The sequence below is a fragment of the Microcaecilia unicolor genome, chromosome 12 (genome assembly GCF_901765095.1).
Source record: "Microcaecilia unicolor chromosome 12, aMicUni1.1, whole genome shotgun sequence".
Taxonomy (NCBI): Eukaryota; Metazoa; Chordata; class Amphibia; order Gymnophiona; family Siphonopidae; genus Microcaecilia; species Microcaecilia unicolor.
Window position 1 is genome coordinate 107,361,546 of NC_044042.1, and position 26,351 is coordinate 107,387,896.

Consider the following 26,351-nt stretch of genomic DNA (forward strand, 5'->3'; position numbering starts at 1 on the left):
TAGGAATTACATCATACTTTCAAGTCTGGTTCTCAACTTTTCAGGAAACTGTTACAAACTTATAAAGGCAATGAGAGGTTGTAAAATAGGATATTTTTTCTTCTGCTCAGTTGTGTTCTCATCATGCCAGTGCCTTCATTTTCATTGCAATACCCGTCCAAAAAAACAGACTGTAACTAAGCCCTTGTTGGAGGTGTTGCTATGATTTATCTGAGCTGTACATAAGAACGTAAGTTGTTGGGGAGGTGGGGAGAAGAGAAGAAAATACAAAATACTACACAAATCCTGCAGAAATCATGCCTAGATTCAGTGCCGTAGCGGGGGCGGGTCGCCGCCGCGCACCCCCCCCCCCCCCCGGGTGCAGCGTGGCGCCCCCCCTCGGCGCGCACCCTCCCCCCCGGAGCGCATTGTACCTTACTTTGGCAGCGAGGGGCGGGCGGGAGGGCCGATCCGCCCCCGAGCCCGCGTCGGCTCCATTGGTTCCTTGCTCTCTCTGCCCCGGAACAGGAAGTAACCTGTTCCGGGGCAGAGGGAGCAAGGAACCAATGGAGACGACACCCCCCCCCCTTCCTACGCCACTGCCTAGATTGAACATACAGATATTAGGAACAAAAATGTCTTTCTTCAAATCTATGATGTACGTCTGCTTTACATGTATCAAATCAGGGGCGTAGCCAGACCTCGAGGTGGGAGGGGGCCAGAGTCCAAAGTGGGGGAGCACATTTTGGTCTGCTGCCCCCCTCACCACTGCCCTGCCGCCCTGCTGACCCCAACCCCCACACTGCCACTCTCCACCCACTGCCGCCGTTGCACATACCTTATCTGAGAAGGCTAGGGCTTTTCAGCTTGGAGAAGAGACGGCTGAGGGGAGATATGATAGAAGTGTATAAAATAATGAGTGGAATGGATCGGGTGGATGTGAAGCGACTGTTCACGCTATCCAAAAATACTAGGACTAGAGGGCATGAGTTGAAGCTACAGTGTGGTAAATTTAAAACGAATCGGAGAAAATTTTTCTTCACCCAACGTGTAATTAGACTCTGGAATTCGTTGCCGGAGAACGTGGTACGGGCGGTTAGCTTGACGGAGTTTAAAAAGGGGTTAGATAGATTCCTAAAGGACAAGTCCATAGACCGCTATTAAATGGACTTGGAAAAATTCCGCATTTTTAGGTATAACTTGTCTGGAATGTTTTTACGTTTGGGGAGCGTGCCAGGTGCCCTTGACCTGGATTGGCCACTGTCGGTGACAGGATGCTGGGCTAGATGGACCTTTGGTCTTTCCCAGTATGGCACTACTTATGTACTTATGTACTTATGGTGGGGGTCCCCAAACCTTGCCACTTGAAGCACAACAGCCGCACATACCTTGGCTGGCGGGGGTCCCCAAACCTTGCCACCTGAAGTCTTTCTCCAGTGCTGGTCTCAGGCGCCGCCGCATTGCCTACCCTACTCTCTCTTCCCCTCACATCCAGCATGCTCATTTAATGAAACTGAGCATGCGCGCTTGCTCGGTTTCACTAAAACGAGCGTTCCGGATGTGAGGGGAAGAGAGAACAGGGCAGGCATTGTGGCAGGGTCGGAGACCAGCGCTGGACAAAGGCTTCAGCTGGCGGGGGTTGGGACCCCTGCCAGCCCAACCAAGTGCTCAGAGCAAATTTGGAGGGGCCCAGGCCCCCGTGGCTCCCCCGTAGCTACACCACTATCAAATGTGATGCTCTGCACTTGTCTGTGCTGTATTCATGCTTTACACACAGCTCTGTGATGGGGCTCTGATAGCAGCCAACACAGAAACTAACTTTTTAAAATTCATCCTGAACGTGTTACTGTAATAAAAATCAGAATGAAAGTAAAAGAGCCAGCTTATGAATTTAAAATAAAAACTGCAAAATTAGATGAGAGATAGGAATTGTACGTTTCTATTACCCTTCCTTGAAGACCTTGTTATGTTTCTCTAGACCATCAGGATGCCAGCACCAAGCCTGAACCGCACAGCAAGGCGAGGAAGGAGCGAACAGCTTTCACCAAGGAGCAGCTGCGAGAGCTGGAAGCCGAGTTTGCGCACCATAATTATTTGACAAGACTTCGGAGGTACGAAATAGCTGTGAACCTGGACCTTACTGAGCGACAGGTAAATCAGGCGTAGGATCTTTCCCTCGTCAATTGGTGTGTTCCCGATTAAGGAAATCATTTGTACAATGTCATTCAGTCTCTGTGGGGTATTCTATAAATGACGCTGAAAAAAATTGCGACGCAGAGCTCCGGATTGAGCGCTGTTTATAGAATAGTGGCTTAGAGTCAATTCCTGCGCTCAGGGGTGGCCAAGACAATCTGCCACCTGAGGCAAGGAATGAGCTGCAGTCCCCAGCTCCTCCTCTGCAGCCCTCCCCTTGCCACTCCATGATCTGACATTTCTCCCCTTCCCTGAATTTACCTTTTCTTGTTTTATAAGGTGGCGACGGCATCAACAGCAGCGATTCCCATAAGCTGCCCTGCTGCCGGTCCCAGCCTCTTCTCTCTACTTCGGCCCACCTCCAAGGACACAGGAAGTTACATCAGAGAGGCAGGCCGTGGTAGAGAGAAGGGGACAAGAGCCCAATCTTATAGAATAACAAGAAGACGGATGCGTGTGCAAATCCCAATTTAAGAATTGATGGTTACCATCAGTTAATTGCTACTAATTGCTCGTCAGCTAATTAAGATGCGTGCACAATTTTCGGTGCCAAAATCTCAGTGTCGTATATAGAATCCGGGGGTGGGTGTGTTACTTTTGTATTTATGGATGTGACCGCTTCCTCCTGCCCTTTGGGCTTCCAGTTTAATCGGATCTGGCCTCTATTGGGGTAGGGTGAGGGTGCCATGAGTCTTCATGCATAATGGCCTGGCGATTTTGGCTCATTTTATAACCTGCACCAGTAGTTCTAGGTCAGGGGTCATCCCCACATTCCCCCCCCCCAGAACCCAATCACTAGGTGTCGCTTTTGGGTGATAGCTGAAACTCTCTAACACTGGCTGTGAACATTGCCTCCACAACATCACTAGCCCTAGGGTTACCATATGTCCGGATTTACCTGGACGTGTCCTCTTTTTGAGGACATGTCCGGGCAACCGGGCAGGTTTTGCCAATCTGCCCGTTTGTCCAGATTTCTGGACAAACGGGCAGATTGCCAGCCTCCCCTCCCCTTAGTTACTACTGCCCTGGTGGTCTAGTGACCTCTTCCGCCTTTGGGGCAGGAAAAAGCCCCCCTCTTTCAAGCCCGGAGTGCTGCCCTGCATGCATCCTTCCTGTTGGTGATCTCGGCGCCGATTCAAAATGGCCACTGAGAGCACCACTAGACCACCAGGGCAGTAGTAAGGTAAGGGGAGGGGGGGCGGAGCGAGGGCGTGAAAGGGGGCGGGGTGGTGTGAAAGGGGGCAGGGTGGAGTGTGTGGTGGGGCGGGGCATGTGTCCTCCTTTTTGGGGGACAAAATATGGTAACCCTAACTAGCCCCCACAGATGCAAGGAGTGGAGAATCACTGGACCAGCCCTTTTTATTTTGTTTGCTTAATGCTCTGGAACCTCCTTCTATTGCGTCCCCAACCAGCCTCATATCACCGTCATCTACCTAGATCTCCAGCAGGAGAATGGGGGCTCGCAAATTCTGTACTGGGGAGCCCCTTCTCACTGTGGCTGGATTTCAAGAAAGTCACATGGCATATCTGTAAGTTATTTGCATCTGTTTGCAACAGGATAATTTGCATATTTGATCACCCTTAAAACTGGAAGGAAGGAAGAAATGGTGGATGTGGGAAATTCTCAGTTTTGGAACCACTGCTACAAGATACGTCTTCATGATACACCCTGCTCGTAGGCATGGGGGAAAATGAGCATAATTAGATGCCTGGGGCAGTCATATTTCAGTCTGGATTGGAATGTTGTCCCTGTGCTACGTCTACTTCCTGTGCCCCATTCTATGCATAGTGATGCGCTTCAGATTTCCCTTAACAAAAAATGGAACAACCACAGAGACAAAACCAGAAATGGCTCAGTTTGTCTTAGGCAGAGGTTCTCAACTCAGTGCTCGGGAGACACCCATCCAGTCAGATTTTCAAGATATCCACAATGAATATGCATGAGGTAGATTTTTATCCACTAGTTCCAGGGGTGTGCTGGTAAATGTTTAACAACGGGCTCTCTCTGCTGACATAGCTTGCCCTGAAATTTGGGGGTGGGGGTGGGAATACATGCCTCTCTCCCCTCCCTTGTGCGGGCACGCCAGGCATACCTTTGCTGAGCCCCGCCAGCCAATAAATGGACTGCCACCATTCTCTGCTGCTTGTTTCTGGCTCTGAGCAGCATGATGGAACCTTCTTGCGCTTGCATGAAAAGTCCCAGCCTGATGCTCAGAGTCAGAAACAAGGAGCAGGGAGCAGCAGCAGTCTATTTACTTGGCTGGTGGGGCCAGCATCACTGCCAGCAAAGTAAAAGAGAATTCAGGAGGGGGCCCAAGCCCACATTTTGGGAGTCAGTTTTTAAAGTAGCCATGGGGAGGCCTACTTTAACAACCGGCTCCCAAAATTCTTAAAAACAAACGGCTCGCGAGCCTGTGAGAGCCCGCTCCAGCACACCACTGACTACTTCTATTCTAATCAATCTATCTAATGCATATTCATGCTGAGCATCCTGAAACCTGACTGGCTAAGTGAGTCCCTAGTACTGGATTGAGAAACCCTGCCTTAGGGTTATCAAATCAGTCCACATTCCCTAAGACAGCTAAGTATTCCAAGGCAGCAGACACTCTAGGCCAACCCAGGGGCTAATATGAATGACTCCTTATTTCTAAGGCACTACTATGACATCTGACAGGTTGGGAGGATGGGGGTGGGTAGGAGGTATGCATGGGGACATCAAAGCATATCATTGATATTCTAACAGGATGGGTGTGGATAGGTGAGGGGTGGGGTGATCAACAGAGAAATACAGCTTTATGGTTTATAATGGGCTAGGAACCCCAGATCCTTGTTAAGTCCTTTCTGTTGGGTGTTAAAATGCTTGAATGTTTTCACTTATATACACTGTCAGCTAGCACATTTGCTTATTTCCGATCTGAGGAAGAAGGGCAACCTTCGAAAGCTAATCAAGAAATGTATTAAGTTATGTCCAATAAAAAAGGTATCATCTTATTTTCTTTTCCATGTTTTATTTTGTTTGATTTCTATAGATTCTACATGGAATGTTGCTATTCCACTAGCAACATTCCATGTAGAAGTCGGCCCTTGCAGATCACCAATGTGGCCGTGCAGGCTTCTGCTTCTGTGAGTCTGACGTCCTGCACGTACATGCAGGACGTCAGACTCACAGAAACAGAAGCCTGCGCAGCCTTCTACATGGAATGTTGCTAGTGGAATAGCAACATTCCATGTAGAATCTCCAATAATAGCAACGTTCCATGTAGAATCTCCAATGGTATCTATTTTACTGTCATAGTAATGCTTGAATGTTTTCACTTATATACACTGTCAGCTAGCACATTTGCTTATTTCCGATCTGACGAAGAAGGGCAACCTTCGAAAGCTAATCAAGAAATGTATTATGTCCAATAAAAAAGGTATCATCTTATTTTCTTTTCCATGTTTTATTTTGTTTGATTTCTATTGATAACCTTAAGAGTAGACTAACACGGCTACCACACTCCTCTACTTAAGGCACTACTAAATGTACAAATACATCTAAGAAACGGTTCCTGTTCAATGGAGCTTAAAAGCTAACCAAGTCACTCATACATCAAATAAAAAGCTTCAGGGAATGGTTATGATCAAGAAAGAACCAGGGTTTAGCATTTAAAACCAGTCTCAAAGAGGTGGACTTTGAAAAAAAGAATCAATGATATCTTGGGTATATCAATGTTTCTGTTCTGCTCATGTTTTCGGTCTCAAACTGTTAGTCTGAGGAAAATATGAGCCGAACAAAACAATGGTTGACAACTGAAGTTGAGATTCCAAGTTGTGACTCCTAGAGAAAAGCTCAATGACCGAAGGATTTGCTGATTACAGGGATTCCTACGGACATGCATGCCAGTAAACGTGTTATATTCAATTGACGTGGTTTTGCATTGAATAGGATCAATCAAGGAGAGGGGATCTCCCATATGAACAAGTTAGTTTGATGGATAAGAACTGTAATCATTGTAGGAACATTGTATTTGTGGGTCAGAGCGAGTGGGAAGTCATTTTAACATTGGTAATGTTTATGTATAATATTAGCGTGTTAATGTGATTGCCCCATGTAAGCCGCATTGAGGCCTGCCATGAGTGGGAAAGTGCAGGGTACAAATGTAACAAAAATAAAATAGATACTATTGGAGATTCTACATGGAATGTTGCTACTCTTTGAGATTCTACATGGAATGTTGCTACTATTGGAGATTCTACATGGAATGTTGCTATTCCACTAGCAACATTCCATGTACAAGGCTGCGCAGGCTTCTGTTTCTGTGAGTCTGACGTCCTGCACGTACGTGCAGGACGTCAGACTCGCAGAAGCAGAAGCCTGCGCGGCCACATTGGTGATCTGCAAGGGACGATTTCTACATGGAATGTTGCTAGTGGAATACCAACATTCCATGTAGAATCTCAAATAGTAGCAACAGTGGAGGAGTGGCCTAGTGGTTAGGGTGGTGGACCTTGGTCCTGGGGAACTGAGGAACTGAGTTGGATTCCCACTTCAGGCACAGGCAGCTCCTTGTGACTCTGGGCAAGTCACTTAACCCTCCATTGCCCCATGTAAGCCGCATTGAGCCTGCCATGAGTGGGAAAGCGCAGGGTACAAATGTAACAAAAATAAAAAAAATAAATTGTGTACGAGTTTGAATGATGATAGTGTGAGTGAGCAAATACAGTATTATTATTATTAGCATTTGTATAGCGCTACCAGATGCAGGCAGCGCTGAACACCTGACACAGAGAGACAGTCCCTGCTCAATAGAGCTTACAATCTAAAGTAATACAGACAGACAAGACAATAAGGGCAAGTACTGGGTGAGAAGGAATAAGGGGAGGCAAATGAGTAGTGAAAAGGTGGGTTTTCAGCATAGATTTGAAAATAGGTAGAGATGGAGCAAGGGGGGGATTTTGTATGCTATTGTTTACTAAATATTTAATGTGATGATTTTGCATTTAAATAAAGATTAATAAGGGAATATTATAATAGTTACTTTGGGACAATAAATATGCACGAGATCAACCTACATATTTCAACCTGATCTTAAACCCAATACCCAATATTTAATATGTATTCTTTAGGGATATCTTGAGAATCACACTGTCTGGGACTTTCAAGAGACCAGTTTAAGCAGCACTGGGGATCAGACCAAGTACCACTGGTCTAGTGAATTGATGCTAGAAATGAGAAGAAATGCCCTTTAGGATGAAAGAACTTTTCCTGTTCTCGCACATCATAGTGTGCCACCTCTGGTGCATTTTTCCAACAGAAAATAAGTAGATAGAAAAGCATGAAAGACAGGAGGCAATAGGGAGTGCATTATGAAGTGCTCCTAGAAGTCCATCAAGTAATGTCCCCTTTATTCTTCTCTCCAGGTAAAAGTATGGTTCCAAAACCGAAGAATGAAGTGGAAGCGTGTTAAGGGAGGTCAACCGGTCTCCCCCCAGGAGCAGGAGGCAGAGGATATGGACTCCACAACATCCCCCAGCTCTGAATAAAGGCCATCAAACACCCATTGAGAAGAGAGTTGAGGCACGTCAGCCAGACAGTGAATGGTTGCCAGATAAGAGGAAACGCAGCTGTATCATATCGGATTTGTGCCCAACGAGCTCCAGGACCTTTCATGCTCATCCCCAATATCAGTGCGTTCATTAGAGAAAAGACAATGGCTTAAAGTTTAAAGAAGTGAAACGATGGAAAAATTGTCGCAGAAAGCAGCAGGGGTCTGTAACGGGAAACTCCTATAAAGTGGATCTACTGATATACAGTGAACTTTTTCTAAAGTCCTGTGTCATTCTGGAGCAGAAACCTCCAGTTAAAATGTGGTGAAGGGGAAGGGCCAAAGCTCACAAGTTATTTTTGTAATTATTCTTTTTAATAATATTTTTGTAATAAAAGACATGCGACTATTGGCAGGGTTATATGGCTGGAGTCTCTGCCTTAACTATGCATTGTTTTCTACGTTACAGCCTACATAAATGTATATATGCGTAAGAGGGAACATAGAAAGGCAGTATATCAAAGTCTAACATAACATAATAAAACAGGTTACACAATTCAAAAACATAACATCAAACCACAAAAATTTTTTAAAAAAACAGGAAAGGGAACAAATGGTATCACATGGCAACTAAGTTTCAAGGTGAGATGAAAACCTGTCAGAGTTTATATTGTATATGAAAAGAAACATGTGTTCAGCTAGGTTCCTTATCCAGTAGGTAGGGTGAAGTCCTGTCACTCCACTGAGGCTTATTGTCCTCTGCTTCAGCCTGCTCCTTTTCTATCTAAAGTTGTCATCTTACCGCAGATCAACCCAGAGAAGCTGATCCAGGCTTGATTTTGCCCCCAGCATATACGGAGAGTTGTAGGCTATGATTTTCTCAGGACAAAGAAATAGGAAGTTTGAACTTCAAATTCCTGCATGTGGTGAGATAGCACAAAAACCTGATCTGCCTCTCTGTGTTGACCTGGGTGAGGTGGCTAACTCTATAATCCAGCCAGTGTTACTGTCTGTAGGGTGGTTTGTTTTTAAGTTTTATTTTTAAGCCTTTAAAAAAATGGATGAACTACTATGTTTGTCAAACATTTCCAGCTAATTTTGTTTCTGTAAGACTTCACTGCTAATCTTGTTACTGCACTGGCAGTTCTAACAATTTCACTTTGTAAAAAAAAAATCCCAAAAGAAGGAAAATGGAAATAAAAGGAAAATAAATCATGGAATGTTTAATTCTTTTCTCTCTTGTACCCATGTGTTTCCTATTTCCACTTCTGTGTCATAAGAACCACCTTAGCAGGCAGCCCAATATTATACCAAAATAAAACTGCGGATTACCTAGTTCACTTCATTATATTAACACAAGGAGCCTCCACCCCACCCAAAACACGCATATTGCTTGTGAGAACTGGGTTTCCAGACTTTCCAGCTCTGGGATTAGGGTTCAGGATACAGTGCAACAGAGGTAAGGAGAGTGGGATAGTGAAGCTTTAAATCGTACATCCCTGACAGAGATCTTTCCCTCCTTGTCCCTCTCCCAGGGCAGGAGTAACAGGAGATTAATGACATTCAGGTCACGTATGAGATGGGATCTCTTTAAATTTCAGAAGAAAGCTGTTTCCCACATGAAACCCATCTGCTCTCTGTGAAAGGTTAGTGGCTGCTGAAGAAGCAGGGTCAGCCCTGACATCAAAGTGCATGACCTTTGAACCCACAAAGCAAAGACAAAGATAAGATGTGTGTGCCAAAGTCCCTCCTGTTTAGGTATCAACATTTGATCTTCTCAACAGTTTTCCCTGCATACGGTATTTCAGGGACAGTGTCTTGTGTTCCCTACGCTATACATGCCAGCTCTGTGGGTGCTTGCGTGGAGTGTTGGGTGTGGTCTGTCCCAGGTTTTGGCAGTAAGAGGGTGCATCGAGCAGTCCTGGGCCCCGCAGTCTCCATGTACATGCTGGTTTTCTTCTGCTGGTCACTTGCCCTGGAACAGCAAGTTGACCTCAGAGGAGGCAGGGGATCAACAGTGGACTAGAGGAAGGGAGTGATACACCTGGAGTGATGAGGCTGGAGTAGGGGGTTGATCCACTCCAGGAGGCAACTAAACTATTATTATTAGCATTTGTATAGCGCTACCAGACGCACGCAGCGCTGAACACCTGATACAAAGAGACAGTCCCTGAAGGGTCCAGGAGAAAGGGCAGAGAGACCTGGGAGGGAGGAGGAAAGGGGGCAGAGGTTTGCCCTGAAACCTCGCCTGAGTACAGAAACAGAAGACCCAGGCACAAAAGGCTCGCATCTCTCAGAGAAAGCAGTTTTTCTCCTTCCCCTGAGAGGCCAAAAGACTACAATTCCCAGCAGCCCTTGGGGCGGTCACCTGATAGGGCCATGAGGCATTTCCTACACTACAATTCTTAGGATCCTAAGAGAAAAGAGGGGGATGGGCTGGGGAAGCCTGATGAGTGGGATATGAAACAGCTGGAGGAGGGCCCTGGGGTGGAGCCAGGGCTGGTTCTAGGGTCTCTGTGGTTTCCCCCTGCAGACTATCAGTTGATGCCCCCCCCCCCCATCTAGCATCTTCTTTCTCCCTCTCTTCTGAGTTCCAGGCCCCTCTCCCTCCCTCCCCCTCCCCCTTCCGTTCCAGACCCCCCTCGCTCCCTCCAAGTTCCAAGCCCGGTGGCCCTCCCTCCCTTCGACTCGAGTTCTAGCCCGATCTCTTCTCCCACTCCCACAACAGTGCTTCGCCTGCCCCTCGCCTTCCTGCATGCCGCCCAGAATTTACAAGTCATCTTACCGGGGTCCTGGCGGCAGCAGTGAAAGGCGAGCAGGCTCGGCGACTCGGTGCTTCAGCGGGCTGCCTTCCCTTCTCTTCGCTCTCAGCTCTGCCTCTGGTCCCACCCTCATTTCTTGTTTCCGCAAGGGCGGGACCAGAGGCAGAGCTGAGAGCGAAGAAGGGAAGGCAGCCCGCTGAAGCACCGACTCGCCAAGCCTACTCGCCTTTCACTGCTGCTGCCAGGACCCCGGTAGGATGACTTATAAATTCTGGGCAGCATGCAGGAAGGCGAGGGGCAGGTGGACTCTGTTGAGGGAGATGGGAGAAGAGGTCAGGCAGTGGGCTGGGAGCTTCTGGCATCCGGCTCCGCCGGGGAAAATTGCATGATGCGGCGCCCTTGAAGGCAGGCGCCGCGCTGCACTGCTTACCCCGCTTACCGGGTTGGGCCTGGGTGGACTGGCAAACAGAGGAAGAAAGAAGGGAGTTGGAGAGAGAGGAGGACGAACCTATGGACGACTACTACTATTTAGCATTTCTATAGCGCTACAAGGCGTACGCAGCGCTGCACAAACATAGGAGAGATACTGGGGAGCAGCAGAGTGAGTACATTTATAGGTTAGTAGAAGAAGTTTGAACAGGATGCGAAAACGGATAGGGAGCCAGTGAAGGGTCTTGAGGAGAGGGGTAGTATGAGTAAAGCGACCCTGGCGGAAGACGAGACGGGCAGCAGAGTTTACCCTAGCGATGGAAATCTCTGCCCTCGCTAGGGTAAAAGGTGAACAGTTGAAAAGGGTCCTGGCTACCTGGTTCTCGAGCTTGGTGAAAAGGGGGAGGAGGTTAGATAATGGGCTCAACCCTGACCCGTGTGGGATGTTGCCAGGTGTTAGTGCTGGTAAGGAATGGGTGGGGGTCCCTTCAGCCTTAGTGAAGATTTTGGGAGGAGGGTGAAGGAAAGGGGTTTGTAACTGAAAGCATTATAACTGCTCTGTGTATATATGAACTGTGTTTGATAAGGAAATCAGGAGAACTATGCAGCTCATATTTATGGCATGAGTGAACTTTGATATCAGCAAGGAGTAAAAGGGCCTGGCCGGATGCATACAGGCGCCTTTCCCCCACTGGGGGCGAGAAGGGGGAAAAGGGAAGGCCAGGGCCCAGTTCTGATTTGGGATTGTTACAATTCTGGGATTTATTGTGGACCTTGAGAGGGCCTTGAGAGACTGTAAAGCCATTACTCCCCTTTCGTGTGCATGGACTGGTAGATGATGGCCAGGGAAAGGATACTGCACTGGGAGTGAGAAGGGGGTAAGGCATGGGTTGCTCTGGGTGAACGCCTGGGTGGAAGCGAGGACTGGGGTCCGGACTTAAACCTTGAGATTTACCCTGGGCGTAGGGGCTGTCTTTGCCAGAGAGAGAGAGAGAGAGAGAGAGAGAAAAGAGCCAGATCCACCTTATCGCTCTCCTTCCTGCACGAGGACAGCCACCAGGATTACACTAGGTATGCCACTGAATGACTGGGGGGAGATTTCATTTGTACCCAGTTTAGCACCTCCAATCATTTTGGAAAGTTGGCTCCAATGCTTTACACATACCAAACAAGGCATTTCCCACCACACATAGGTTCAACGGTGACATGCAGAACACATCTCCGTAGGAAGTTTGGGAAATACGTCTCACCCTACAAAGCTACACAGCTCTTTTAGAGCCAGGTAATTGTATCAGTACAGTGCAATCATAGGGCAATAGGGGCTGGAAAAGTCCTGGTAATTTGGCAAGAAGATGTCTATGTTCTAAAGAAACATGGAGGGGCATTTTCGATATGATGTCTAAACCCGACTTTGGACGTTTTGTTGAAAATGTCCAAAAATCAAGTAGTGAAAATGACCATTTTCAAACCAGAAAAATGTCTGTCTTTTTTTCTTTGAAAATGACCATTTCCTAGACATTATTGTACTTAGTACATCTATCATTTTGGACTATTAAAAAAAAAAAATGTCCAAGTGTAAAACGCACAAATTCAAGCCACTGAAATGTAGGCGGAGCCAGCTTTCCTAGTAGACTGGCCACACAGGCATCCCAATAGCAGTGGGGCACCCTAGAAGGCACTGCCGTGGACTTCACATCAAAGGTCCCAGGTTCAAATCTTTCCATTATCCCCTTATACAGTATGAGCCCTTCAAAACGCACCAAAAATCTACTGTACCCAACTGTACACCACTACAATAACCCTTATGGCTGCAGGGGTCACCTATATTTATTTATTAAGATTTATTTACCGCATTTTTGAAGGAATTTTGAAGGCGGTGTACAGCAAGAATATGTCAAACATAAGCAATAGACAATTACAGCAGTAAAATTATTCAAATAATACAAAGTATGGCATAGTATACTATTTACAATTTCAACACAAGACATAATAGAACATTTTAATTGACAGCATAGAATATAAGCAAAGATGAAACATATGGATAGATAAGATAGAGTAGCAGGAGTAAGAAAATAAGGGATTAGTTAAAGAGAGTTGCAAATGAGGTCAGAAAGGTGTTTGAACATTATCTTGGCCAGGGTAGGAGTGGATAAACATGTCCCGCTGCAGTATGTGCAGCCCGAGTCATTCCTTTTGTGTGTGAGTGAGACTAACGAGTTAGTTACTTCTTCCATTAAAGGCCTGGTTGAAGAGCCAAGCTTTCACCTGCTTCCTGAAGTCAAGCGAAGCCATTCAGGGAGTGTATTCCAGAGTGTGGGGGCCACTCCTTGGCTCGTTTGCGGGTATCACATCGTGCGATGTACTTTGGAGAGGAAGCCCACTGAACCATGCCCTGAAGATCCGCCAAGTTGGGATCATCCGTGGTTGTGATCGTACAAGTATCAATGGGGTAGTGGGGGTATCAATGGTAGCATGCCCGTCTGCAATAGAATTATACAGACATTCTAATGAATCATAAAGCACATAAGCACTGCCACGCTGGGAAAAGACCAAAGGTCCATCAAGCAAAGCACTCCGTCTCCGACAGCGGCCAATCCAGGCCCCAAGAACCTGGCAAAAAAACCAAAATTTAATAACGATCAATGGTTTCCTTCAGAAATCTGTCCAGACCCCCTTTAAACTCAGCAAGGCCAGCAGCCGTCACTACCTTCTCCGGCAATGAGTTCCAGAGTCTAACTACGCGCTGAGTAAAGAAAAACTTTCTCCGATTTGTTTTAAACCTACCATATTCTAATTTCATCTTGTGTCCCCTGGTTCTATTATTGTTAGAAAGCGTAAACAAACGCTTCACATCTGTCCGCTCTACTCCGCTCATTATTTTGTAAACCTCTATCATATCACCTCTCAGCCACCTTCTCTCCAGGCTAAAGAGTCCTAGCCGTCTTAACCTCTCCTCATCGGGAGTATGGGCGTCCACATGGTATACAGTAACAAAATTACTAGATACTAAGGAAAATACATCCTGCCACACTTCTTTGCCCCAAACATCTCGAGAGTGAATTTGCCAATTGTTTCTGTGCCAACTGGGCATCAATACCACTTAGTCCATTGGTTACTGACCAAGAATCAGTATACAAATGACATTGACCAGGCATTTCATGTCGTAACGCTAAATCACTAAAGACTATCTTGTTCAAAAAGGCATACCCTAACGATCCAACTTAAATACCTGAATCCTGCAACACAACGATACTAATACTGGACATAACTTAATGCTTCCTCCTTTCTATTCCCTTATGTGTCTGTCACACATGCACTTTATTATGCCATAATATCACTCTATGTAAGCCACATTGAGCCTGCAAAAATAGGTGGGAAAATGTGGGATGCAAATGGCATATAATTCTGCATAATGGCTGCTTTTGCCTTTACCTTCTGCTTGCAAAATTTGTTTAGTTACAGGGTTATATGCTATAGCTTTCCAATATCATGTATTTCCTACATATTTTGCAGTGCCATCAGTAAACCATGTTGTCTTTCGCATGTCAGGCATCAATTCATGATAAGGTTTCCCCCAAGACACACTGCCTCATCCTCTCATCCCAATACAACGTGAACAAACCCTCAAATATAATCACCCCAGACCACACCCTCCCAATCTCAGATAGCCTGAAAATCCTCAGCGTGACAATCGACCGAAACCTCACCCTAGAGACCCAAGTGAAAACCACAACAAAGAAAATGTTCCATTCAATGCGGAAATTCAAATGTCTGAAACCATTCTTCCCGCGAGAAACAGTCCGCAACCTGATACAATCAATGGTACTAAGCCACGTAGATTACTGCAACGGCATTTATGTTGGATGCAAAGAACAACTTATAAAGAAACTACAGACTGCCCAAAACATGGCAGCCAGGCTAATATTTGGAAAAACGCATTTCAAAAGTGCCAAACCCCTCCGAGAAAAACTGCACTGGCTCCCAATCAAAGAACGCATCGCCTTCAAAATCTGCAGCATGGTCCACAAAATCATTTACTGCGAAGCCCCGAGATACATGACCTGCCAATCAGTAACACAATCAGATCAACAAGAACATACCTAAATTTTCACTTCCCAAGCTACAAAGGACTCAAATACAAATCAACTTATGCAAGCAGCTTCTCCTACATAAGCTCAAAACTGTGGAATGCATTACCAAAAGCCGTGAAAACAACATACGACCATCTAAACTTCAGGAAATCACTAAAAACCTACCTATTCAAAAAAGCATACCTTACCGACAAAACCTAAAAGCCTGAACCCTGCTACACAACTAACTAAAGCTAATAATGGACTCAACGCAACTCCTCCTTTCTACGATTCCCAAATGTGTCTGTAACACATGTATCTTATAGTAACATAGTAACATAGTAGATGACGGCAGAAAAAGACCTGCACGGTCCATCCAGTCTGCCCAACAAGATAAACTCACATGTGCTACTTTTTGTGTATACTTTGATTTGTACCTGTCCTTTTCAGGGCACAGACCGTATAAGTCTGCCCAGCACTATCCCCGCCTCCCAACCACCAGCCCCGCCTCCCACCACCGGCTCTGGCACAGACCGTATAAGTCTGCCCAGCACCATCTCCGTCTCCCGCCACCGGCTTTGCCACATGTATCTTATCCTACCATCATACCACTTTGTATTTGTTCTTTACCGGCTTGGCGCACGCCTACGGTATTATGTAAGCCACATTGCGCCTGCAAATAGGTGGGAAAATGTGGGATACAAATGTAACAATTACTGCATGCAATTTAATCTAAATGCTCAGCTATAATTTTATGACAAATGGTAGGGCTATGAATATATCCCCGTGGCAACCTAGTGAACGTCCACTGACGCCCCATCCAGCTAAAAGCCATTCAGAAATTGGAATGGTGAAAAATGCATTTGCTACATTTTTTTCCTTTTGCTTTTTCTGCACTAGTTTGTGTGCGTTCTAATTTATCATGCATCAATTTCAGCTGTGTCTGTGCTGATGTAAACCCACTTTGTAACTCAGTTATTCGTTGAGCCTGTTTAGCCAATTTTTCATGCAGCTCTGCATTACGTTCATGCATTTTTCTGTAGGCATGCAGCAAGATCCAGCCTTGCCTTCCTACGGCACTAACCTCCTTTCCTCTCTACTGGCACTTTCTGCAAACAGTCTAGTAGCTCTGTTTGCTCAGCATCTTTTAATACAACCCCCCAGGGTTCACATAAACCGGCACAACAGGACCACTCTATTGCTATCATCCAGTATGGGACTAAGGTTATTAAATAAACTTTATTCAAGTAAGTAAATCATAAACCATACATTACCTGCTTGAGTTGACAACCTCTCCTGTCAGAGGCTGGGAAGTTCCGATGCAGCCAAACAGAGAGAGTCTCAGCGGGCACAAGGGGCCTAGGCAACACGTCTGTTCCTAGTTGAGACCTCTATTTGATCACCTTTAACTCCCAGCTTTTATACTGACCAATAAACATGATCTCATTTAATTGACTAAGGCTGACGTGTAGTTAAGGAGTGACAGTTTCTTAATGCATCCCCAGGAACTGGCCAGGTTTCCAGAGATTCATGTGAAACATCATCCTTAGCCCTAAGCATGTTGTCATTCCATTTAATACAAATTACTTCATTTAATATGATAATGCTATCAGTTCCTGTCCTGAGAGTCCATTATTTTCAAGAGAGCATTAAATATCCATATGGGAATTCATTATGTACTTTCAAACTATGATATCATTACTTCATTATGTACTTTCAAGAAACATTAAATATGATATCAGTACTTAAGCAGAACTCAATGTCAAGCACACATTTTTTCCATTACAGACGTCCATCTTCCGATTTATGTCGAAAGATGGACGTCCTTCTCATTCGAAAATGAGCCCAAACGTGACTGACTGGGTTAAAAACTGGTTAAGTGGAAGGAGACGAAGGGTAGTGGCCAATGGAGTTTGCTCTGAGGAAAGGGGTGTTATCAGTGGTGTACCGCAGGGGCTGGTCCTCTGGCCGGACATTTTTAACATCTTTGTGAGTGATATTGCGGAAGGGATATCTGGTTAAGTTTGTCTCTTTGTGGAGATCCGGGAAATTATAGACCAGTGAGTCTGATGTTGGTGCCAGGCAAAATGGTAGAGACTATTATAAAGAACAAAATTACAGAGCATATTCAAAAGCATGAATTAATGAGACACAGACAACATGAATTTAGTGAAGGGAAATCTTAGCTCACCAATCTACTACATTTCTTTAAAGGGGTGAACAAACATGTGGATAAAGGTGAACCGGTTGATATTGTGTATCTGGATTTTCAGAAGGCATTTGACAAAGTGCCTCATGAAAGACTCCAGAGGAAATTGGAGAGTCATGGGATAGGAGGTAGTGTTCTATTCTGGATTAAAAACTGGTTAAAAGATAAAAAACAGAAGTAGAGTTAAATGGTCAGTACTCTCAATGGAGATGTCTTGTCTCTTCGGTTGGTGAGCCCTTAGGTTCCCTAAGGCCCCGAAAGACCTCAGAGGTACAGCCGTGCACCCCGAATCTTCACCCGTGGCGGCCGCCGTTCACCAAGGGTTGAGCCCCCAGCTGCAGGCGGCCAGCAGGACTGCTGGAACCGCCGGGTGACGGCTGGCCTGGCTGGTAGTCAGCAAACACAGTCTATGGATTGACGGCTAGCAAGGCCGGCTAGCAATCCGTGGGAATCTCAGCTCAGTCTCTGGATGGCGGCTAGCAATCCGTGAGAATATTAGCACAGTCTCTGAATGGCGGCTAGCGAGGACGGCTAGCAATCCGTGAGGAGATTAGCACAGTCTCTGAATGGCGGCTAGCGAGGACGGCTAGCAATCCGTGAGGAGATTAGCACAGTCTCTGAATGGCGGCTAGCGAGGACGGCTAGCAAGAGCAACACGAACCCACTGTGCCTGCTTCGGATACAAAACCGGAAGCGCCGATGTCCGCCAGCCCCAGAGTTAAATATCGCGCCTCCCCGCCTCCAACGGCGAGACTCTCCAATCCGACCTTGGGAGTCGGCAGGGCCTCTTCGGATAGGCTCTGCCTGAACTCCCAGGCGGAGACTTCTCCTGGTCCTCTAATCGGGTGTAGGGAGGCGGAGCTCCAGAGCCCACCGACTCTGGGGCGGAGAGGACATCGGCCCCTTGCTCTAGCGCCGCCATTTTGGGCGGCGCGGGTCTCGTCCCGGCTCTCCTTCCTGCGAGACCGGCGGTCGCCGTTGCCAGCCGCCGATCCCGACCTGGGCCGCCTGTCCTGCGGCGGCGCTGGTCCCCCTGCAGAGGCCGGTCGGCCGTCCTCCCGCACCGTGGCCACTGACTCCCGCCCCCCGCAGCGGAAGGAGAGCAGGTAGGCGCGTGAGACGCGACAGGAGAAGGGTAGCTAGTGGGGTTCCCCAGGGGTCTGTGCTGGGACCGCTGCTTTTAAACATATTTATAAATGACCTAGAGATGGGAGTAACTAGTGAGGTCATTAAATTTGCTGATGACACAAAGTTATTCAAAGTCATTAAATCGCTGGAGGATTGTGAAAAATTATAAGACGACCTTACAAGACTGGGAGACTGGGCATCTAAATGGCAGATGACATTTAATGTGAGCAAGTTCAAAGTGATGCATGTGGGGAAGAGGAACCCGAATTATAGCCACGTCATGCAAGGTTCCACATTAGGAGTCACAGACCAAGAAAGGGATCTAGGTGTCGTCGTTGACGATACGATGAAACCTTCTGCTCAGTGTGCTGCTGCGGCTAAGAAAGCAAATAGAATGTTAGGTATTATTAGGAAAGGAATGGAAAACAAAAATGAGGATGCTGTAATGCCTTTGTATCGCATCATGATGCGACCGCACCTTGACTATTGTGTTCAATTCTGGTCACTGCATCTCAAAAAAGATATAGTGGAATTAGAAAAGGTGTAGAGAAGGGCGATGAAAATGATAAAAAGGATGGGACGACTTACCTATGAGGAAAGGCTAAAGTGGCTAGGGCTCTTCAGCTTGGAGAAGAGGCGGCTGAGGGGAGATATGATAGAGGTCTACAAAATAATGAGTGGAGTGGAACAGGTAGATGTGAAGTGTCTGTTTACGCTTTCCAAAAATACTAGGACTAGGGGGCATGCGATGAAGCTACAATGTAGTAAATTTAAAATGAATCGGAGGAAATATTTCTTCACTCAACATGTAATTAAACTCTGGAATTCATTGCCAGAGAATGTGGTAAAGGCGGTTAGCTTAGTGGAGTTTAAAAAAGGTTTGGACGGCTTCCTAAAGAAAAAGTCCATAGACCATTATTTAATGGACTTGGGGAAAATCCACTATTTCTGGGATTAGCAGTATAGAATGTTTTGTACTTTTTTGGGATCTTGCCAGGTATTTGTGACCTGGATTGGCCACTGTTGGAAACAGGATGCTGGGCTTGATGGACCTTTGGTCTTTCCCAGTATGGCAATACTTATGTACTTATGATGATACCAAACACTGTAATAGGGCGGACATCCTGGAGGGTGTGGATAGCATGAGGAAGGATCTAGCGAAACTTGAAGAATGATCTGAAAATTGGCAGCTAAGATTTAATACTAGGTAATGTAGGGTCATGCACTTGGGTTACAGTAACCTAAGGGAATGGTACAGTACAGGGGTGAAGTGTTTCTGTGAGCAAAAGAAGAACGGGTCTTGAGGGTGATTGTGTCCAAAGAACTTAAGGTAGCCAAGCAGGTAGAAGAATGCTTGGGTGCATAAGGAGAAGGATGACCAACAGGAAAAGAGAGGTGATAGTGTCTCTGGCGTGTCCCCCTTTGGGGTACCGTGTGCAATTCTGGAGACCGCACCTATGGAAAAATATAAACAGGATAGAGACAGTCCAGAGGGCGGCTACCAAATTGGTAAATGGTCTTGATAGAGATGTTTAAATACCTCAGTGATGTTAATGTACAGGATGTGAGCCTTTTTGAAATGAAAGAAAACTCTGGAATGAGAGGGCATAGGAAGAAATTAAGAGGAAACAGGCTTAGGAGGAATCTAAGAAAATACTGTTTCACGGACAGGGTGGTGGAAGCGTGGAATGGCCTCCCAGTGGACATCCTGGAGAAGAGGACCATGTCAGAATTTAAGAAAGCATGGGACAGGCACGTGGGATGACTTAGGAAAAGGAGGAATTAATGGTTGCTGAGGAAGGGCAGACTGGATGGGCCATTTGGCCCTTATCTGCCATCATGATTCTATGTTTCTACATGACCTACTCCACTACTTATACAACTCTGTTGGTTACCTATAAAATTGTGTACTTGGCTAAAATATTATGCATCACTCATAAAGCCAATGCTTGCTTTCATCCCTGATTGTACTACATATACCATCTCATAGCCTACTTTCCCTTGACGCTGACCAACTGGTTCTACCTTTGCCAAAAAAATGCCCAATTTGGACAAGATTCAGAAAATGGTGCTCAAACTTCACTGCCCCAAAACATCGGTGCTAAGTATGATTCTATAAAGGGTGTGCGAACTTTATAGAATTGCGCTTAGTGCCGATTCTGCGCCAAACTTTTAGGCGCCGGACTTACACCTCGTAAAATCAGGTGTAAATGCTGCCACCTAATTTCAACATGCTGAGGCCATATTCTGTAAATCCACATGTAACTTTTTGGAATGCCCCAACACACCCACTTTTCAGATATACGCTATAAAAGTTAGGCACCAAGCCTTACAGAATAGCGTACAGTCAGATGTGTGCACAAATCCTAACTGAAGCCAATTAACTGAAATAATTGGTGGTTAGCACCCAAATATTACTAATTAAGGGCTTGTTACTCAATTAAGTTGTATGCGCAGCTTGGCCACAGGACCAAATTTGGGTGCCATACAAATCCGCCCCTTTCTTTCCGAGCACTCTACCAAAACCCTCATCCACACCCTTGTCACCTCTCGTTTAGACTACTGCAATCTGCTTCTTCCTGGCCTCCCACTTAGTCACCTCTCCCCTCTCCAATCGGTTCAAAACTCTGCTGCTAATCTCGTCTTCCGCCAGGGTCGCTTTATTCATACTACCCCTCTCCTCAAGTCGCTTCACTGGCTCCTTATCCGTTTTCGCATCCTGTTCAAACTTCTTCTACTAACCTATAAATGTACTCACTCTGCTGCTCCCCAGTATCTCTCCACACTCGTCATTCCCTACACCCCTTCCCGTGCACTCCGCTCCATGGATAAATCCTTATCTGTTCCCTTCTCCACTACTGCCAACTCCAGACTTCGCGCCTTCTGGCTCACTGCACCCTACGCCTGGAATAAACTTCTTGAGCCCCTACGTCTTGCCCCATCCTTGGCCACCTTTAAATCTAGACTGAAAGCCCACCTCTTAAACATTGCTTTTGACTCGTAACCGCTTGTAACCACTCGCCTCCACCTACCCTCCTCTCCTCTCCTCCTTCCTGTACACATTAATTGATTTGATTTGCTTACTTTATTTTTGTCTATTAGATTGTAAGCTCTTTGAGCAGGGACTGTCTTTCTTCTATGTTTGTGCAGCGCTGCGTATGCCTTGTAGCGCTATAGAAGTGATAAATAGTAGTAGTAGTAGTAGTAATGTTTATAACCATTAGTTTTAAATCTGGTTTTAATATAAGAACATAAGAATAGCCTTACTGGGTCAGACCAATGGTCCATCTAACCCAGTTTCCTGTTTCCAACAGTGGCCAATCCAGGTCACAAGTACCTGGCAGAAACCCAATTACTAGCAACATTCCATGTAGCATCTCAAATAACAGCAACATTCCAGAATCCCAAATGAAAACAAGATTCCGGAATCCCAAATAGTAGCAACATTCAATGTTACCAATCCCAGGGCCAGCAATGGCTTCCCCATGTCTATCTCAATAGCACACTATGGACTTTTCCTCCAGGAGCTTGTCCAAACCTTTTTTAAACCCAGATAAGCTAACTACTGTTACCACACCCTCCGGCAAAGAGTTCCAGAGTTTAGTTATTCGTTGAGTGAAAAAATATTTCCTCCTATTTGTTTTAAAAGTATTTCTATGCAACTTCCTCGAATGTCCCCTAGTCTTTGTGCTTTTGGAACGAGTAAAGAATCGATTTACTTCTATTCATTCTACACCACTCAGGATTTTGTAGACCTCAATCATATCTCCCCTCATCCGTCTCTTTTCCAAGCTGAAGAGCCCTAACCTCTTTAGCCTTTCCTCACACGAGAGGAGTTCCCTCCCCTTTATCGTTTTAGTCACTCTTCTTTCAACCTTTTCTAATTCTGCTATATCTTTTTAGAGATACGGCAACCAGAACTGAATGCAATACTCAAGGCGCGGTCGCACCATGGAGCGATACAGAGGCATTATAATATCCTTGGTCTTATTCTGCATCCCTTTCCTAAAAATTCCTAGCATCCTGTTTGCTTTTTTGGCCACCTCCACACACTGAGCAGAAGAGTTCAGTGTATTGTCAACGACATCTAGATCGTTTTCTTGGTTGCTGACCCCCCAAGGCGAATCCTAGAATCATGTTTTAGAATTGATGTACGTATACTTTTTCTTTTGAGTGTGTGTGTTGCTTCTGAATGTGATCTTTCCTGTTTTAATGGAGTTCTATTTCCTTATTATGTGCTCCTTTTACTAAGCTGTGGTAAGCGCTAACACTTGCTTACCGCAGGTTAAAATGCTCTATTGCATGGTGCTTTCAGGCATCCCAAGGTATTTTTTACATGTGTGCACGCTACCCACATGCTAAAAAAATAGCAGGAGTGGGTCTGGGGGCAGAGAGTAGGCATGTTCTGCGCTAACTGGTTATCGCAGCTACATTGCCGCATGCTAACCGATTAGCATGTGGCTAGAGCGTGAGCCCGAGGGGGAGGGATAGGGACAGAGTCACGGGGGAAATGCAGGATAGGGCAAGACACACACAGAGGGGAAATGCTGAATATAAGGGTTGGATCAGGACACTAAGAGGGCAGATGCTGAAAATGGAGGAAGGTAAAGGACAGGAACACAGACGGGAGATGCTACACTGGACAGATAAGGATGCAGGAGGAGGATGGTGGACATGGAACAAGAAGAAATGTCAGATGGACAGACCACAGCAAAGACAATAAAACAAACAGACACAGAAAAGAGACACTGGGACCAATGGGAACAGAAAAATGAAAAAGTATTTTATTCTGAATTTATGAATTCGAATATGTCACCTTTGGGGAAATGCACATTTCTGGTATTTTGCATTTTAGTTTCCTTTTCTCTAGTATTGCTATATGTCGAGTCTGACTTTTTGAAGTTTCCAGTTCAGTTTTCTTTGCCTTCATATTTCTTTATTTGTTGCATTTGTATCCCACATGTTCCCACCTATTTGCAGGCTCAATGTGGCTTACATAGTACCATGATGGCGAACACCAGTTCCGGTATGATAGATACAGAATGATAATTGCGTTAAGTCAAGGTGAATTAGGTGGTTAAGGAGGAAGAATTAAGTGTCCTTTTCTGGTACAAGTTCTGTTGTGTTGCAGGGTTCGGGTGTTTAGGTTGGATCGTTATGGTATGCCTTCTTGAACAAATTGGTTTTTAATGATTTCCGAAAGATTGTTAGGTCTTGCATTGATTTCAAGACGTTTGGTAGTGCATTCCATAGTTGTGTGCTTATGTAGGAGAAGCTGGATGCATATATTGATATATATTTTAGTCCTTTACAGCTTGGGTAGTGGAGATTTAGGTATGTGCGTGCTGAACTTTTTGTTTCTGGTTGGTAAATCTCTTAGGTCTGCCATGTAGATCGTGAATAATTTTGTGAACCAGAGTGCAGATTTTGAATGCAATTCGTTCTTTGATTGGGAGCCAATGCAGTTTTTCACGTAGGGGTTTGGCGCTTTCGTATCTCGTTTTTCCAAATATGAGTTTGGCTGCGGTGTTTTGGGCTGTTTGAAGGTTCTTCATGATTTGTACTTTGCATCCGGCATAGATTGCGTTGCAGTAGTCTTGGGGACTTGGAAGATATTGATATCTGGTGCCTTGTGATACATTTGTTGTGTCATGTGTTTTTCATGCGTGATCATGGTGCGGTATTCTGCTAGAGATCTTGTTTGGTTTGTTTTGTTTTCACTAGGTAGTGTATTGATGTTTTAGGTTGTAGCTCTTCGTGTCCTGGGAGTTAGTGCTATTATGGAATGGAAGTGTTTGTGTTCAAGTTTGTGTATGGTGAAAAGTTGTTTTTAAAAAGGTGTGGATTGGATTTTAAAACGTGCAGTGGACAGTGGAAGTGGAGGAGTGGCATAGTGGTTAGGGTGGTGGACTTTGATCCTGAGGAACTGAGTTCAATTCCCACTTCAGGCACAGGCAGCTCCTTGTGACTCTGGGCAAGTCACTTAACCCTCCATTGCCCCATGTAAGCCGCATTGAGCCTGCCATGAGTGGGAAAGCGCAGGGTACAAATGTAACAAAAATAAAATAGATACTATTGGACATTCTACATGGAATGTTGCTACTATTTTGGAGATTCTACATGGAATGTTGCTACTATTGGAGATTCTACATGGAATGTTGCTATTCCACTAGCAACATTCCATGTAGAAGGCTGCGCAGGCTTCTGTTTCTGTGAGTCTGACGTCAGACTCACAGCAGAAGCCTGCGCGGCCACATTGATGATCTGCAAGGACCGACGTCTACATGGAATGTTGGAATAGCAACATTCCATGTAGAGTCTCAAATAGTAGCAACAGTGGAAGAGTGGCCTAGTGGTTAGGGTGGTGGACTTTGGTCCTGGGGAACTGAGGAACTGAGTTGGATTCCCACTTCAGGCACAGGCAGCTCCTTGTGACTCTGGGCAAGCCACTTAACCCTCCATTGCCCCATGTAAGCCGCATTGAGCCTGCCATGAGTGGGAAAGCGCAGGGTACAAATGTAACAAAAATAACAGTGCTTTGGTGGTTTAGTAATGTCTTAAGAATGGTGTGCAAGCTAAGCCTCGGGTTATCTCTGAATGCAGTCTAAGGCTGTTTCTTTTTTGGTGGTGGCCTGGCAGGCGGAGGGAGAATATTGAGTTGTGTTCAGCACCCCCAATCATTTTGAAAAGTTGGCTCCTATGATCTCGCCTGCCCTCCTCACATTTGAAATGTGCTTGTTCAAGGCAGCCTGGCTGAGACAGACAGATCAGCAGGGAGTGAAGGAGGAAGCTTCCACTGCTGTAGGTCAGAGATTGTCAACCTTTTCCATCACACGGCATTCCGACAAGGCGCTAAAATTGTCAAAGCACACCACAAGTTTTTTTAAGGATATATGTCCTCTCCACCCTCTTCTTACCTCGCCCTACCCCCTTGAGTTGCTCCCCAACCCCATACACACTTAATTTAAAAAAATGAATTGTCTATAATATTGTTTGATAAAGGCAAGATAACATTTAAGAACTCCTAATTTGTGTGGTGGAGCCAGTGGGGGCAAGAGGGGTTGGTGGTTGGGAGGCGAGGCTAGTGGTGGGCAGACTTATACGGTCTGTGCCAGAGCCGGTGGCGGGAGGCGGGGCTAGTGCTGGGCAGACTTATACGGTCTGTGCCAGAGCCAGTGGTGGGAGGCGGGGCTGGTGGTTGGGAGGCGGGGATAGTGCTGGTCAGACTTATACGGTCTGTGCCAGAGCCAGTGGTGGGAGGCGGGGCTGGTGGTTGGGAGGCGGGGAATAGTGCTGGGCAGACTTATACGGTCTGTGCCCTGAAAAAGACAGGTACAAATCAAGGTAAGGTATACACATATGAGTTTATCTTGTTGGGCAGACTGGATGGACCGTGCAGGTCTTTTTCTGCCGTCATCTACTATGTTACTATGTTATTCTGTATTTGGTGATGGACCTCTGTCCTGCATTTGTGACCAAGTATGTGGTTTCTTTGCAGGGATTTGTAGCTGTTTGGCTTGCTCTGTTTCCCAGTAGGGGATATTGCCTTTTTTTTTAATTGAGTAGCAAATTGCATACATAAGTCTCAGACATCACTGGTGGGAGTTGTTTTGTTATCTGAGGTTTCAGAGTTTGGGGGAAGGGTATTAGTACTGACAGTGCTTATTGGTGGTACAGATCTAAACTTTTCTTTTGGGGAGGGTCCAGGGAAGAAATATTGCTGAAGAGGATGCAGGCAATGGTATGAATGAAGTGGACTGGCAACCTGGGTTCAAGTCCCACTGCAGCTCTTTGTGACCTTGGGCAAGTCACTTAACCCTCCATTGCCCCAGGTACAAAAAAACACAGATTGTGAGCCCACTGCACACATCTAGTAATGCTATGGAAATGATTAGTAGCAGAAAGAGTTTCACCACAGGGGGAGGAGAAGACAATTTCTTTTTTTTTGCATGTAGGCTAAAGCCAGCTTTGGTATTAATTCAGAGGGAAGAGTCCCCCTCACACCATGCCAGCTTAGAGGGTACTGTAAATCAGTTCAGACCTTGTAACAGCA

The 26,351-nt window shown here is 45.8% G+C and overlaps 1 protein-coding gene across 1 annotated transcript in view; it reads left to right on the forward strand.

Annotated features, from left to right (window-relative positions):
• The window catches only part of MEOX1 (mesenchyme homeobox 1), a 64,646-nt gene extending 55,762 nt beyond the window's left edge, over window positions 1-8,884 (forward strand). Inside the window, exons 2-3 of the mRNA XM_030221516.1 lie at window positions 1,958-2,130; window positions 7,576-8,884. Coding sequence (XP_030077376.1) covers window positions 1,958-2,130; window positions 7,576-7,698 — 296 coding nt within the window. The 3' untranslated portion in view covers window positions 7,699-8,884. The remainder of the gene's footprint in view (window positions 1-1,957; window positions 2,131-7,575) is intronic.
• The last annotated feature ends 17,467 nt before the right edge of the window (window positions 8,885-26,351 follow it).